This window comes from Adiantum capillus-veneris, chromosome 26, assembly GCF_014529385.1.
Source record: "Adiantum capillus-veneris isolate H3 chromosome 26, ASM1452938v2, whole genome shotgun sequence".
Taxonomy (NCBI): domain Eukaryota; kingdom Viridiplantae; phylum Streptophyta; class Polypodiopsida; order Polypodiales; family Pteridaceae; genus Adiantum; species Adiantum capillus-veneris.
Genome location: NC_140956.1, coordinates 38,374,460 through 38,391,764, shown reverse-complemented (window position 1 = coordinate 38,391,764; position 17,305 = coordinate 38,374,460). Strand labels below are relative to the sequence as shown.

General features: G+C 40.2%; 1 protein-coding gene and 2 pseudogenes across 5 annotated transcripts; all 3 read left to right on the top strand.

Moving 5' to 3' along the window:
- The first annotated feature begins 1,333 nt into the window (after nt 1–1,333).
- On the top strand, nt 1,334–3,860 carry LOC147423283 (uncharacterized). 5 transcript variants are annotated; one of them, XR_015186556.1, is made up of 4 exons: nt 1,390–2,501; nt 3,057–3,131; nt 3,391–3,467; nt 3,596–3,860. XR_015186556.1 is itself a non-coding variant. In XM_086501229.1 (3 exons), exons 1-3 carry the CDS (start codon nt 2,334–2,336, stop codon nt 3,401–3,403), a joined length of 198 nt encoding a protein of 65 aa, XP_086357355.1. In that variant the 5' UTR covers nt 1,334–2,333; the 3' UTR covers nt 3,404–3,860. The 5 variants fall into 5 exon arrangements, 3 of the variants coding, with proteins under 3 accessions (XP_086357355.1, XP_086357353.1, XP_086357354.1); XR_015186555.1 differs by having other exon boundaries at nt 3,582–3,860; XM_086501229.1 differs by having other exon boundaries at nt 1,334–2,443; nt 3,391–3,860.
- A 6,528-nt stretch (nt 3,861–10,388) lies between these two features.
- On the top strand, nt 10,389–11,559 carry LOC147423282 (uncharacterized; annotated as a pseudogene).
- A 563-nt stretch (nt 11,560–12,122) lies between these two features.
- Nucleotides 12,123–17,303, top strand: LOC147423281 (uncharacterized; annotated as a pseudogene).
- Nucleotides 17,304–17,305: the final 2 nt, after the last annotated feature.

Below are 17,305 nucleotides of genomic sequence, written 5' to 3'. Positions count from 1 at the left end.
ACTCAAGGGGTTTCAGGATGTCTTTATTGGCGACATCCCTTGTGAGCTACCTCCTAAACGAGGTAATGATCGATGACCATACAATTGAACTTCTTCTAGGAAGTTCACCGCCTAACAAACCTCGTTATATAGTTTCTCAAGCTCAACAAGAGGAGATTATGCGGCAAGTGCATGAGTTAGTTGAGAAGGGCATGGTTAGGCCTAGCTCATCTCCATTTTGTTCTCCTGTGCTACTAGTGCAAAAGAAAGACGGCACATATCGTATGTGTGTCGACTATAGAGCACTAAATAGGATCACTATAAAAAATAGTTTTCCCGTTCCACGGGTAGAAGACCTATTTGATAAGCTACAAGGGTCCACCTACTTCAGTAGGATTGACCTAAAAAGTGGCTATCATCAAATAAGGATAGTTGATCAATACATTGTAAATACCGTTTTTGGCACTACGTTTGGTCTTTACGAATACATTGTCATGCCTTTTGGCTTAACCAATGCATTAGCCACATTCAACCGCTTGATGGAGAAGATATTCAGGCCTCACCGAACCTTTACTGGAGTGTTCTTTGATGATGTCATCATCATCATCAGTGATATCTCTTCTCCATAGGTGTGCCTTGTTCGTGTGCTTGGCATTGCACACGTTCTAGATCAAAGTCGAGGTGTCCATTAGATTATGAGCCAGTTCTTGTCTTCATTTCATCTTTCGTTGCCACCTTTGACAAAAATCCCATGGAGGCAACTAAGCCAAAGGTAAATGGCCATATCCTTTGAATTCTTCTTTCCCATATGCGTTCTCTTCTATTGGAGGTCCTTTGTTTGAGCGTCGAGATTTCTTAAAGAAAAATGTGTTTCTCCTTATCTGCAATCTTGGTTTTAGAGGGAAGAACAACATGAATGTTGGTGAGTAAAATTTTGACATAGTAGCCAAGAAGCTTAGCACCATGCTCTTTACTTGGTGAATGTTTCCTACTGGGTGAGGTTGATGATGAAATCTGCTAAAACTTTGTCAGAACAACCGATGTTGGCTTCGAACTTTAATTGTGTAGAATTTTAAAACAAGGGACAAGTACTCTAAAGCTTTCGACCCATCGTCACCCTTCTCTTTCAACCCATCGTTGCCCTCTTGGGCGTTGTAGAGCATGTCTAAGTTGAGTTTCGACGATATTATTAAAACAATGCATGCATCATGCTAAAAGTAATAAGTAAAGCCTAGGAGTAGTTGTGGTTTCTCTGTCAAGCAAAGAACTTGTAATCCTTTGACCCTCAAGGCTCGGTCTGAGCTCGAGATTGGTGTATATTTCTGATGTTTTTTTTTTCTTTTTTGGCAAAACTCATAATTGTGAGTGATATATTAGAGCATAATAGAAAAAAGAATTACATAAAGATCCATGCTTAGACATAGCCATGGATACCTAACAAAACTTCGACAACAGTTCAGACAATGGGGCTTTTTACAAGGAAGCCCATAACCCGCATACATAAACCAACCACATGGAGATACTGGGTTGCCACCATGTGGAGAGCCCCTGCCACAAGCAAACCACATGCCCCAATAAACCCAAATAGAGCATATTTACATTAGCTAAATCACCTACCGAGAGTGGAGTGTCGACGACCAAGGCCAAGCCCTCTCAGGAAGCCACCATTAAATCCACCCATGCCACAGGTGAGACCAATGACCCGACAAAGCAGCATCAAGCCCGAACAGAAACACCCCCGTCCACACGAGCTCATCATCAATACGGACAGTAGAACCCTTAGCAGAATATCGAAACAGACCCGTTGCAGAGACCACTCGGGCCACGAACATCCACAAGATCCAACTAGGAGTAGCGACAACTGGAGGATTCGCTCCGATCTAGAGCAGGGTACCCACCGTAAGACCCTGGCCAAAAAGAACGTCTTCGCTGAAGCCCTTGGACCGGACTGGCGGCACATGCAGCCGGGCTTCCCATAACCAGGGTCACCCCTGTCAGCGAACTCCAATCCCCACCAGGAAGGCAGACGATCTACAGCATGATCGCCTCTCTGCAAGCGAAACCCGTCAGCTCCTAGACCCTTTGCCTATGAGGATCCGCCTCGGTGCACAAGAGCCAGGACTAGCGAGAGGTCGAGCTTAACGGAGCTAGGGTTCCCCTGCTCCCGACTCACAGAGCTAGGGCTTTTCTGTTGTATTATTTCTTATGTTCTTAATACTATCCACTCACAACTGTGAGTCTAGCAAAAGAAAAAAAAAAAGGTCAAGGCTCGTGATTGCATCACTTGTTTATAGGAGAAGCGCGTGTTGAGTTCAAGACTCGTTTCTAACTTCCCTCCCATTGTTGGGCGGCAAATGAATACCCTCTTAGGTCTTTTGGCAAGGGAAGCGCAGGCAGGCAGAGACGAATGGTGCAGGCAGATCAAAAACATCGACAGCAACAGGCGCAGGCCCTTGGCGTGCATGTACTCCTCAGCCCACTTCCTGCTCAGTTCACCCACGTCTACTCTTACCATGCGACAGGTTTGGGGGGGGGGGAGAGAGAGAGAGAGAGAGAGAGAGAGAGAGAGCTCTCCTCAAAGAAAGAAGCAGTCATCGAGAATAATGATGCTTAACCTAGCTTCTTGTGCATGTATGCATGCCCTTTTCTCACCTGCACTTCTCTACAAAAGCATGCCGCCCTTGCAGTAGGCATGCATTAGTATACAATGCACATGAAAATGAAAGATTTATGATGCCTCCAGTAGTAGTGAAAGTGCTTGACATCGATAGGAAGCAACTAATGTCATCAGACGTACCATTCTTTCATTATCAACAGTGTCTTTAAAGAAGGCTGCAAAAATGGTAGGCCACTTTGTTGTGTTATGCCCTAGGTGTTGTTTTCTACACTCGTCATGTCGTCCATGATGTTGGCCAGCAAGGTGAACCACTACTCACAACCATACACAATTTTTATCATCAAAGCTACTTGCAATCACATGATGTTCCACTAGCATGTACAATCCTCACACATTTTGTTTTCATCTAATTCTTGATTTGGTGCAGGTGGATTTGTAACTTGAAGAATTTTTTTTCTAGGTCAACTTGGCTCTCGTTCCGCCCCAATTTTCCCCTCATCTTACCCATCTCATATCAACTACTGCTTGTGTGTAGGTATGTTTTGTAAGCATATTGATTACTGAATTGAGTTTGTATCCCCTTGTTCACTTTTACATATGGGTATTTGGGGGATACTTTACTTGAAACTGAAGTTAAGTGTCTCATTAGTATATAGTGATTTGATAGGAACATACCTTGTGTGTCGAAGCTATTGCATGTTTTGTGGTTAGTGCATTGGCAGATTGTTGAGTGCTGCTTGTACATTGGCATGATTGTTCCGAGTTACTAAAAAGAAATTTCTTTGTTTTTACAGGGATACCAATTAATGTGAACTAACCTAATTAGCAAAGGTGATAGTCAGTTCCAAGGGTTTGCATGTGGTCAGAGGAGGTATATGATTCGTTTTCACTTGAGGAATTTACACATGCATAATAATGGCTTTCGTTTTTATTGCTGTACTTACGCATGTGAACTCAAATATGAAGTTAACTTGTGACTTTTCAGCTCTTGGTTTGCAGGCTCTTTTATAGACTTTCTAATGCAAGTGTTCTGATAAAAGTTATGATTTCCATATGACATATCTAGAGTCAGTCAAATTAATTGGAGAGGCATTTATCTCGTGAAGATTATAAATGCCATTATAAACCTGAACTATGCTGGGGTTTTTTGTCTTTAGAGACTCAAAAGACCGTTTTTTCATTGGAAATTTGTTTGATGTATATGTAAGACAGGATTGGGCTTTTGTCAAATTGAGGTTCAAGGGGAGCTCATGCTATTTGCTTTTGGCAATGTTTTAATTTAATCTAAACAGTAATGTTATTTCCATGGTGGTCTTCAAGACTTCATCTAAGAGATAGGTGTTAGGCTTTCGTTTCAAGATTAGAGGACGCTCTCTAATTTCAAGTGGTTTCTTTGTGACTAGATTGTTTCGTTGTATGCTTAATTATGGGTGAGATTTTATTCATACTCATAAGCTAAAATGGTTTTGTCTTTATAGTTCAATTCTATTGCTTTGCTCGTAGAGAGAGTTCCAAGTCAACATGCATTTTTTGATGTTTGTAGTAAGCAGGAAATGCACTCGTGCATCCATGTATGCACGGGAAGCCTATATAATAAAAATGTTAATTTGAGTTGTCTACATTCGATTATACCAATTTTGGGGATAGTGGGAAAATCCATTTAGGATGATTTTTTTGGTACAGAACCCATTTAGGATGAAAATTTTTATACAGGACATTACATAATTTGAGCTTTAACATTCTTGTATAGAGAATTCTTGTTCTTAAGTAGGCAAAATGAGAATTCAACTTGTCAATTTGAAGGTGATGAGTGCAAAGACTCTTACGATAGACTTTTTGAGACATTTTGAATGTAGGGATAATTATTTCAATTTCTTGGAAAGGTGAAGAAGAAAATATTCTTGATGAGTTTTTTTGGTAGGATTCAAAACTTGTCTTCTTTAACCTCACCTTGAACATGAACCAAAATGTGTATCACACATTTAGTTTGCAATCAATACTATTGTTATGTAGAAACTCTCATTTCAGAATATCCTAGCAAAGTGTGCTCCAAATGTGACCAAATCATAATATGTTAATACATGAGGCAACTTTTGATTTCTACTCATAATATGTTGTCATGAAGGCAACTTTTTATCTAGTCTTAGATTGTAATTATGAAGCACCTTGGTGAGAAGTATTGGGTTATAAGATTGGGAATTTTTTCTAATTATGAATATATTTGTTTTCATTGTTTGATGACTATGGGAAAAACGTTTGAAGAGCTTTTTCACTATTTATTCCTCTTTTGAGGACCACGGAAAGTTACTTCCTTTACTTTTCCCACCTCAAAACTTAATCCCACATGGGAAAACATTATCCCTAGAGGGGAATTAAACGTCTCAGGAGGGAATTTGACATTCCCTTTACTTTTCCCACCTTAAATGTTTATCCTACATGGAAAAGCATTATCCCTCAAGGAAAATTAAACTTCCCACGAGGGAATTTTTCATTCCCTTTAAAATCCACTGTAGGGAATTTTACACTAGGGTGGGAAAAAACACGGGAATGTAAGATCCCTTATGGGGATTTGAAGTGGGAATGTGTTAAAAGTTTCTTGTGCCGACAGTCTTTGACAAGAGCTCAGCGCGTCCACCTTTTGACAGCGAGTAGAGAGAGGAAAAGAACGGTGCAAGGAGGAAAGAGAAAGTCAACGCTAACCAGCAGTGGACGGGCATCGTTTTGTGACTATCCCATTTTAGCCATAGTTAGAGCACTAAGCCGGTGACGAGACTGGAGAAAGCTGCATGCATCAGAGTTGGTCGGATACTGTTACGAAAAACTAAGCTCCGTGTGACCATAGCCTAAGTCATGCCGAGCTTGTGGAGCTTAATTCATTTGCATACAGAGCGGTCATCGTATGACATCTTGTAGACACAACATTTAATTGAGGGAGGTGAGGGATTAATCGATGGTTGGGAAGTGGACGGAGTGATCTCATTACATATGAAGTAGACGTATGACTTGTAGACACAACATTTAGTTGAGGGAGGTGAAGGAATCGACAATTGGGAAGTGGACGGTGTGATCTTCTGTTTTGTATGGTGCGTTTTGTGTATGGACAGGTCAAATGCCGAGTCTCGTTATTGATGGAGCACATCTGCAGATTTCACGTCGCAAAAAACAGGCAGAATTACTTCATTACCGCTGTTCAGATTTTGCAACTACATGATCTATTCGACCTCGTCCAAGCACTAGGAAGACTTTGCAAACCGACGACTGAGAATGATGATGTGCACCTTGGAGTTGCGGATGGCCTGCCGAATCGCTTGTGGAAATTCATCCCCTTCATCCGTGTCGTAATCCACGAAGCAGCTAAGGTTCCTGGACTCCACCAAAAACACGCAAAGGACATCCACGTGCACCGTTTTATTGGTGTTTGGCCCACGGTGGCACAAGAATATATGAGAACTTGAATGATTGTTGGGCGGAAGCACAGAAGTAAGGGTGTCATTAATGTTCCCAGTGAACTCCCCGTCAGAATCGTCAATTGGCGCTTGCACATGCTCATGAGACATGACCACAAGAACTTCATGACACATTTCCATACGAAAAAATTGGTTTTTTTTGCCTTCCCAAAGGGCAAAGATTATAGAGATGCCTTCTCTTATTGGTGACTAAAATTGAAAGAAAGGTTGAGTTATATTTTGAAGCATTTTTTTATAAGCCAAAAATGATACTGGGTACTCGTTTAAATGAAGAGTGTGCAAAATGAAAATCTAATGATGGACAAGTCTTGAGTTTAGAAATATGAAATGAATGCTCATTTACCAAGGAAAGGATTTACGACTATCTTTGAAAAGCATGAAATGTGGAAGGCCTTAGAGGTTAAAAACTTAAATGATAAAGACTTAGCATAATGGGTGGCTCCACAAATCCCAAGAATCACCTTTTTGACCTGCCCAAAGGGCAAGGCTATAGCGTTGCCTTCTCTTTTTGCTGACTAAAGCAGGAAAAAAGTTGAGTTGTATTTTTAAGCATTTTTTGATAGGTCAAAAATGTTGATTGGTTGAGATAAGATAGTGGGGACTCATTGAAATGAATTGTGTAAATCTAATGATGGACATGTCTTAAGTTTTGAAATATGAAATGAACTCTCATATAGCAAGGAAAAGATTTTGGGTTACCCAATGCCTTTGGAAGCATGAAACGTTTACAGCCTTACATGTCAAATGATAAAACCTTACATGTTAAATGATAAAACCAACCTTGGAGGCTCCACAAATCCCAAGAGTCACCTTTTCATTTTGAAATACAAGAATTTCTTTTACCCACTTTTTCATTTTGAGAATTTGGTTCACCCCTTTAAACTTGAGGTAATAGACGAAAGTTGTCATTTTTGTTAGTGAAAACTTTATGGAAGGAATTTATCATTTAGGGCTTTAACCTTTAAAGATTTTTATTTTTATTTTTAGAGAGAACTTTTAAAGTAAGGTCTCCAATGATCCAATGAGGACCTAGAGTTTTTTTTTTATTAGAAGGTAAAACTTTGAATTAAAGAAAATTAAAATTTTACATGGATCCACAAGTAAGGGGGGGTCACCCCGAGACGCTAGAGTTTTAGTACTTCAAACTTTAAAGCTTTTAAAGTGGGATTTACAACTTAGGGATCTACATTTTTAAATTTGTAAAAAGGACTTTAGAGCTTAAAAATGTAGAATTTTTAAAGTGGGGTGTAGAGCATAGGGATCTAAAGCTTAGGGTGCTTTTCTAATTCAATTTTATGTGCTTATGTTTTTTTAAAAAAAGCTTAGACATGTAGTGATTTTAAAGTGGGATCTAGCTTCAGATCAAGGCCCTAAATTGACGCCTATTTTTCTTGTCAAGGGCTATTTTGTCTATCAAAACAATCTCAAAATTGCCTGTCATTTTTTGTATTTATATCTTTAAGTTAACGTTATATATGGAAAATTATATAAGTTGATTGCATTACACAAAGCATATGAAAGGAGGCTTGAAAAATTGCATGTCAAAAAGAAATTTTTATCGTGCCTGGCAGGCCTTGTGATTTTATCACTTGTTCTGACTAAAAAAGAAAAAAAGTGGGGTTGTATTTTAAGAAATTTTTGATAGATCAAAATGTTGATTGGTTGAAATAAGATAGTGGGCACTCATTTAGATGAGTGTGTAAATCTAATGATGGATTTAGTTTATTCACTCTCACTACAAGACGTCGCGAAAAAATCGGTGCAAGTACCGACGAAATAAAGTTACTTTTTAAATAAAAAAGCACCGAAATAGGCATTGGAAGAGACGTCGGTATTGTAACGTCAATATGACCATCGGTATAGCTTACATCGGAATAAACCTTTAAATATGCATTGGAATAGACAACATATATAATAAAGACCGGTATTTGTATAGTATATTATGACGCTCATACCGTTACTTTTATCGACGCTTATACCGTTGCCTGTACCGAGACCAAACCTGCAATTCTTTTTTGGGCAAAGAGGACTGGGAACTAATGTTGCATGAACTGCAGCAAAAGAAAATAGTCCTCTCTGCTCAAAGGAAGAGTGCATAAGCAACCGCACTCCACTTACAACCGGACGCTAAAGAGGGAGTGTATGGCAATTAGCAAAATTGTAAGAATGACGTAACTTGTTAACATAATTAAAACATGAGTCGAAAACTGTAAAACCATAAACATAACCTGTTTGCCAAACCATAACCATTACCATAACTTGCTTGTCATACCATAATCATAACAGCCATACCATCATTGCACAACCATAACCATAACCATCACATGATTGCTATACCATCATATCAAAACCATAACCATCGCCTGATTGCAATACCATCATTGCACGACTATAACCATAACCAAAACCATTACCATAAGCATAAGAATAACCATAACCATAACCATCACATGATTGCCATACCATCATAGCAAAACCATAATCTTAAGTTGACTATCAAACCTTAACCATAATATCTGTGCCATACCATAAACATAACTATAAACCATAAACATAAGCACTACAAAACTGTACATTGCAAAGAATCACTGAGTGAGAAGACCCTCATGGTAATGTCTCCCAATCGACGTTCTCTCCCTCTTGCTCTGCTGCAGCTGGTGGGTCAAAAGAGCCACAAGTCCATGCTTGTATCCATACTTCTCCTCTCGGCGTGTCGAAAGACGCTTCACGACAACTTCTTGCAAAATTATGGTTTAAATATTAGATAAATCTTCAAATAACATATATATTATCAATAATTTAAAGCATATGTATAGTACTTACAAACTCATGTCGAAGCGTATTGTAGCCTCCACTCCCAAGATGTGACACTCCAACAGACTCCAAACGTGCTCTGGCTGCATCTCTCTGCTATTGAAATCTATCAGGATTGTCTTGTGTCTCTCGTGCAATCCCCGTCCACTCCTCTGCGTCCAACCATGCCGACTTGGGACTGCCATCATCGTATCTGTCTCTCGCCTCTAACCAACGGTGTGACATTGTGGACTTCGCCACGTTCAAAATCCAGTTGGTCAAGACTTGATCGTACCCCTCTGCTGGCCTGTACTCTCTCTAAATGGCCTCGACGATGTAATTCTTTCTCTCAAGATCAAGGTTATCCCAAATCTCCATTACGGAGTGACCAAAATAAATTGTAAAGAGCTGTCGAATCCTCTTTCGCATGGCCTTTTCGACCCTATCTGCCACAACAGCCCCATCCCTACTCTTTTACACCTTGCTACGATCATGCTCGTGTGATCCCCAAGGTGTACGTGGTGTGCCGATCGGTGAACTATCTACTAAAGAGAGTGGTGGACACTCTCTCGGTGGTGTTGACGCATCGATAAAACCGCTACCACAGCAACCATTGCTTCCAAAACGATGCCTACCTCGTCTCGAGGATGAACCACCCGTCGGTGTAGGGGGCATACAAGTCCTAGACGAGGGGGCACACTAGACTGAGGTATGGGGCCGCTCGTTGTAGGGACCTAACGTAACCTAACCAAACGTAACCTAATCTAACTTAACGTATAACCTAACCTAACAACATAGGTTAACTTAACGTAACGTAACGTATAAGATAACCTAACCTAACCTAATATAGCTTAACTTATAACCTAAACTTAACCTAAAATATAAACCCCATCAATTGCATAATTTCAAAACGACTTAATTCAAAACAAAATTTTTCCATAAACCAAAACAAATTTTTTTCATAATTTAAAATGAAATTTCAAATCACAAACCACAATTTCTTTTAAAGCATTTAAAGTTTAAAGCATGAACTTTTCTTTTATTAATATACAAAGTGATTTAAATAAATTCAATATGCATTTAAAGGTTCAAGCACTCACATTTGTCTTATTTGAGCAATGAAAGTTGTTGTAAAAGTCCTGGAACCTACAAAAACACACACACAAACACAAAGTAAAACCCTAAATCCTAAATCCACAAGTAAACATGAAAACAATCTCACCTTAGTGTTATGCGCTAACCCACAAGCAAGATTAGCATTTCCGACGGCTTGTTTCGCACCAGATCTGTGAGAGATGGGAAGAAGAGAGCTTGAGAAAACATGCAAGAAGAAGACAAATGTGCAAAGAAAGCTCGCGGTTTTGTGTTTTGCAGGTGCCGTCGGTACAGATGTCGGCTTACGCGTCGAAATAGCCGTCGAAATGTCAATTCGTGCTATCGTTCGGAATAGACGCCGGAATAAACATCGAAAATTTGAAATCGATTTTTTAAAAAAACCTTAGCTCCCTCCATACATACACACGCATATAACGATGCCCGTCAGTGACGCCGGAATGTGGCGTTGGAATTCAAGTGACCTCTTGTAGTGTCTCTTGGTAGTTTGGTAGTGGAGCACTTTTGAGTCTTATTAGCGTGTGTGTGCTCTAGCCTCTTGAGTCTCTCTCTCTCTCTCTCTCTCTCTCTCTCTCTCTAGCGTGTGTGTGCCCTAGCCTCTTGAGTGTCTCTCTCTCTCTCTCTCTCTCTCTCACACACACACACACACACACACACACTCACTCACTCACTCACTTTTGCTTGTTCTCTTACTAAGGTCCCTGTTAGACAAGTCCAGATGGACATCTTTCTAGCTGAGCTGGACAAATCAGAGCAGTTGCCTTCATTTTCTATTGTCATACACATCTGCCCACCTACGCACTTCTGCCTTTGTGGCATGCTTGGTCATGACCATTTCGAGCTCCAGGATGGGTGGCCTGACTCCCTCGCCCATATCTCATCCTGCGCTACTGATTGGCCACACAGCCTATGTAGAGGGCTTGGCCGTCCGCGTAATAGCTGGGTAGCACCTTGCGCAGCTCCTGCAGCACCAGAATGAAGTTCTCGACGTCCTCCTTCAGGACCAGCATTCATGTGGCTGACAGGGGCCTAAACAATCAGGAAAAGTGTCCATCTCTTGAGACTTGCACCCATCATCATATTCCTCCGAATCATCACTCTGTCTTCTGCCTCAACCTCGACACACAGCCCTTCTGCTAGCTACCGAATTGCTCGACCTGCTATTTTTAGAGCTCTGCAATCAGCGCGATAGTGATTGTCGAGGCATGCAAGGTTGGGTCATGAAGTCTCTCTCTCTCTCTCTCTCTCTCTCTCTCTCTCTCTCTCTCTCTCTCTCTCTCTCTCTCTCTCTTATTTTTCCGAGGTGTGCTAGCAATCTGCCTGACACTACAGTGGTTCAAGAGATAAAAAGATCTTCTTGGCACATCTACCTCTCGCAGTGACATTGCCCCTACATATACATGCACTACATCTTTTAACCCCGATGCTGCCAGCAACCATGTCATTTTGTGGCTTCCAATCCTCCTTGATAAGGCCATGGATAGGAGGATGGACTTGCATGGAACAATCATTGTTGTGCTGAACAGAGAGGTTTCCCTAACATCTCTATGTTGTAGTTCATTCAGGTTCGGAGCTCTCAAGGCCTACTGATGTTCAGAGGTGAATAGTGGGCTACCTCGAGATTAAGGAAGTGTCAAAAAAATTGTTTTCAGAGCTCAACAAGAAAAGGGATCAGAACTCGAGGGTCAACGGATAGGTCACCACTCCCATGGACATGAAAGTTATCGACCTTGAGAGGAAATTTGTGGTGTATGCACATTTTTCTGGCACAAGTTTTTCTGTGTGAGTTTTTGTAGAGTCTCCTTATATTGAAATTTTAAGTGCTCTGCTCTACAGGTGGGGCAAATGAAGAAGCTAGTTGAACTTTTATGTGCTATGCTCTACAAGTGGGGCAAATGAAGAAGCTAGTTGCTCTACAGGTGGGGAAAATGAAGAAGCTAGTTGCTCTATAGGTGGGGGAAATGGAGAAGCTAGTGGAGGAAGGAAAGATGAAATATATAGGGCTATTCGAGGCTTCAACATCATACCCACGTGTAGGTGGTTTCATCTTCTCGCCACGCTTGTTGCTAATCTTTTTGCAAGATGATGATGTATTTGTCCAACGGGTAAATACACAAGACTAGATCTTCTTAATGTGGTGATGTAGCATTCCAATGGGTTTTTGTTTTGTTTATCCCACGCTGCGGTGAATATGGTAGGGTTTTGGGTAGATCCAAGCAAGAAGGTGGGGTGGAAGAGCTGAAACTAGCAAAGAAGGTGATGAGGGGGATGGGAGACAATGTGGAGTCAGGGCAAGTGGGCTGGGCGGCGATGAACAGCTTCGGCGGCATAGCGAGGAGGGATTCAAGAGTTCTGGCCAAGACGAGGATGAAAAACGGTGTGCCATTGCTAGAAAGGCTAGCTGAGCATGTGGATGAGAAGAGCTCAGGGTCACTGATGTATGTGAGGATGGTAGTCCTACACTATCAATAAAGTTTGAAGAAAGGAGGAAGCTGGTGGGAAAGCTGAGGCAGCTACGGAACGGCGAGAGTGCAGTGGCGTGCTTGTCTGCATGGTACCACTTGCATTTGTTGAGTCATTTGGATGAGTCTTGCTATGATGTTGTGGCTTCTATCCTGCCCAACCTGGATGCAAATCAATTTCAAATGGAGTTGGAGCTTTTTTTCCTCTTCATTCCAAGGCAATGCCAATATATTCATGAGCCACCCTCATGGAGCCCATGGTCGCAGTCCTAGGAGATGTGGCTCATGCTCTTCTGCTCTCTCTCTCTCTCCCTCTCTCTCTATATATCTCTTGGGATAGTTTCCTATGACATAAAAATTCTCTTCTTCTTCTTCTTCTCACTCTCTCTCTTTGACTATATGTAGATGAAGTAGGACTCTCGAGAGGTCTTGGGTTGAGGCCTTTCTACACCTCTCTCTCTCTCTCTCTCTCTCTCTCTCTATGTTGCGAGGGGCTCCTATCGTGAGGGTGAGAGAGCTGGCTCCTTCGGGGCTTGACAAGAGGTAGCCCTACACCTGCAGTAGGAGGTGGGATTTTGGAAACTTAGTAATTAATAGATTTTATTTGCGTGCGAGCCAGGAGGGGTATCTTTGAAATTTTGAACGAAGTCTTCCTGCTTGTCTTCAAAGCATGACATCAAAGGAGCTTCAAGACGCGGTTTGTAAGCTGATTGAGAAACCTTTTTACAATCATGTCACTGGCCTTCTAGGCCCCCCTGAGATGATCGTGTCCCCCAATGATCTTTGTCAGTGAGGTCCTACACCCCATGTGAGTACTGATTGTTGAAGCTGTTTCTAAAAGTTTGTCCTGGAATAAGATAAATGAGAGGGTTCTGGCCTGCATATCTACCATATTCACAAGGTCTCTTGAGCACCTTACTTCAAAACACTGTCCGTGTGATTTAAAAGTTTTTGAGGTAGTGGCCATTAGGATTGTGAACTTGCACTGCACCACTTATTATACAAGTTGTGTATTGTATAGCTCCCAAAATGGTAGGCAAGGTTCCAAAGGAGGTGTTTTGTATTGAGGCAATTTAGAGCAGATTGGGAGGCGGTGTCAGACTAGCATTTTTCTAAGGAATTCCTGATTTGTTTCTCTTGGTGAAGATTTTTGTGTAGTAGCTCATCAATTTTTGGGATGGGGTGTTTTGTCTTGATAGTTATCAAATGTAGTCCACTAATCCAATTTTCTATGGATAATCTACACATTCTTTACTTGGCATATTTTCCATTATCATTAATGGGCTCGCGGATTTGATGCTCGAGTGAGAAAGATGTTGAGAGAGAAAGAGAGAGCATAGAAATAGAACCCCAAAGTGTGTAGAATACACACATGAGATGATGTATATATAGAGGGGACCTGGGTGCCATATTTAGAGAAGCCATATATTGAGTAGCTTCACATATAAGCTCAACACCCCCGCTCAAATAAGGGTCCCTAACTGTGGATGAAAAAAACCTTGGGGGATCAAGGGAAAAACCCACAGCTCTATATACACCCACCGTTATATTATAAAAATCATTGAATATACAAATGTTCATGAGGAGCTACATCACTCCTTTTACAATGAATATTTTATGAGGAGCTACATCACTCCTTTTACAATGAATGTTTTATGAGGAGTTACGTTACTCCTATCCTATCAAATACAATAATGAATACAAAGGTTCAATAAAGAGGTGTAAAGTCTATCGATTAGCTCGTAATCAGAAGTGTCTCCATGAATCTGCTATATAGCTTGTCATCACTATCGTATCACCAAACATATCTTCATGTTGTCATCAATATGACATCACCAAACATATCTTCATAAATCTTTTATTGTCACCAAGTTTGTCTTCATAAAATCGATTCTTTGATGAATCCTACATAGATCATAGACTCAAAAAAACATAGTCATGAAAATTATTAGTATCGTTAGTGAAATAATTTACGTTCACAATGCCATAAGAGATGGTTCGTGATGCCACTCTTTTGACGACATATATACGCACGAAAACATATGGTACATAGAGTATGAACGTAAAGTACAAGATGCGTAATTACGTGATGCAAATGATATGTGTATATACTACATAAAACAACATTTATCAACGTAGTGATCAATGAATATCATCAAAGTATTAACAAAACATCATCATTGTATCAATAAAAATGAATAAATCATCATGGTATCAACGAGAAATCATGATATCACCGAAAATAATCATTGTATCAACGAAACAACATCATGGCATCACCGAGAATAACCATGGTATCAACGAAACAATATCATGATATCACTGAGAATAACCATGGTATCAATGAAACAACATCATGGTATCACCGAGAATAACCATGGTATCAACGAAACAGCATCATGGTATCAACAAAAATCACCTTGGAATTAACGAAATATCATCATGGAATCACCGAGAATAACCATGGTATCAACGAAACATCATCATGGCATCACCGAGAATAACCATGGTATCAATGACATATCATCATGGTATCAACAAAAATCACCATGACCAAAGTACTAACAAAACATCATCATGGTACCATCAAAACCACTATGGTATCAACGAGAAATTATCAATAAAATGACGAAACTATATCTCTAAAAGAATAATTATACGAGAACCAATGAACGAGTATATCATATAACAAAAGATCATGTATCAACAGTAGCTCGATAGAATTTGGACGATCATCAACTGTTCGACTGAATCGGAACGATATGTAACTGGCTTTTGCAGCAAAGTTACGTCAGTAACAAATATATGATTGATGAAGAAAAAATATAATTGAGAAGTTTTCAATTATAATAAAAATCAAAAGCAAAAAGTAAAATTTTGCTTTTCAAACATATTCACAGTCTGCGAACGATAACCCAAAATCGGTGCAGAATTTAGAGAAACTTTCTTCTGCAAAGTTATAGACCACATCAATTCCGATGGCTCAAGCGAATAGTTTCTCATCGATTCCGATGCCTGCAGCGGCTAATTTCTTCTGCAAAGTTGTAGACCACATCGATTCCAATCCCTCACGCGGGTAGTTTTTGCAAATCGTTTTCAATTAGCAGAAAAATCAAAACATAAAATGAAACTTGCTTTTCACGTATGTATGCAGTCCGCAAAGAACGATAACTCAAAATAGGTGAAGAATTTGAAAAAACTTCCTTCTGCAAAGTTGAAGATCACTTCGATTCCCATCCCTTTTGAGGGTAGTTTTTGCAAAATCATTTTCAAGCAGAAGAAAACTCAAAAACAGAAAGCGGAGTTACTTTTCACGTATGTACTCAGTCCGCGAACGATAACTCAAAATCGGTGCAGAATTTGAAAAAACTTCCTTCTGCAAAGTTGTAGACCACTTCGATTCCGGTCCCTTTGACGAGTGGTTTCTGCAAAATCGTCTTCAATTAGCAGAGAAATCAAAAACAAAAAACGAAAGTTGCTTTTCAGGTATGTACGCAGTCCTCGAACGATAACTCAAAATTGGTGCAGAATTTGAAAAAACTTCCTTCTGCAAAGTTGTAGACCACATCGATTCCAATCTCTTTAGTGAGTAGGTTCTACAAAATCATTTTCAATTAGCAAAGAAATAAAAAATAGAAAGCGCAAGTTGCTTTTCGGGTATGTACGCAGTCCACGAACGATAACTCAAAATCGGTGCAGAATTTGAAAAAACTTCCTTCTGTAAGTTGTAGACCACTTCGATTCCGATCCCCTCACGAGAGTAGTTTCTGCAAAATCGTTTTCAATTAGCAAAGATATCAAAAACAAAAACGTACTACTCTGATATCATGTTGAAAGAGAAAGAGAGAGCACAGAAATAGAACCCCAAAGTGTGTAGAATACACACATGAGATGATGTATATATAGAGGGGACCTATGTGCCATATATAGAGAAGCCATATATTGAGTAGCTTCACATATAAGCTCAACAAAAGATTCTTGCTTTCAACATTTACCTTGACATCAATGATGAAGTCAATTTTGCATGGAAGATCTAGGTAGATACCTGAGTGGCTATTGGCTGTACTTGTGAAAACTTTACATGTTCAAGTTTCGGGCCTATCCTCGATCCAACCTACCGTGCTTTCCTTGCGTAGCGAGACATGGCAGAACACAAACATAGTTTGGAGAGTATCAAGGCAAGTATTGTAGCAAGGGAGCCTGACTTTGATGCCTTCATAGATATGTAGCTGGTGATATATTCTTGTATCATTGTGATCTCCCAAGGCCATGGTAAAATACTAAAGTTTGTGATAAATGCAGACACTCAAAAGTAGTATGTAGATGTAGTGATCGTAGTGTTGCCTACACAATCCGTTCCGGATGATGCCGAGGGCAAAGTCCTGTGTGTGCTCATGATAATGAAAAAGGGTGTGCCTCACTTCAAACCAGTGCATTTCTTTAATCAAGGTTCCGCCATTTCTTGGGTGCCTTGTGGCAAAAAAATCACATGCTACTACCCTTGCATCAAGCTCTTCTATGGTCCTGATACGTACTACGACAATGAGGTATGTTTTGTGCATATCTCTATATTTGTGCATGGCTATATTGCCCATGCATATGACTATGTAGTGCCTATGCCCAAGCACTACATAGGCATATGCGTATGTCTATGTGGTGCTTAGGAATAGGCAATGTGTGCCGATATTGAATATGCTTATGCATATTGCGACAAATGGGTCCAAGCCTCCGGGTTGTTATGATAGAAAATGCTTGCATAGCATTTGTATCATTAATCATAATGCTATTTATTGTGTCTACATTAATAGCGTATCCTCAATTTGTTTTGTACTTCAGGTGACTGTCTTGGAGATGGATGGGCAATTTAGGTGACC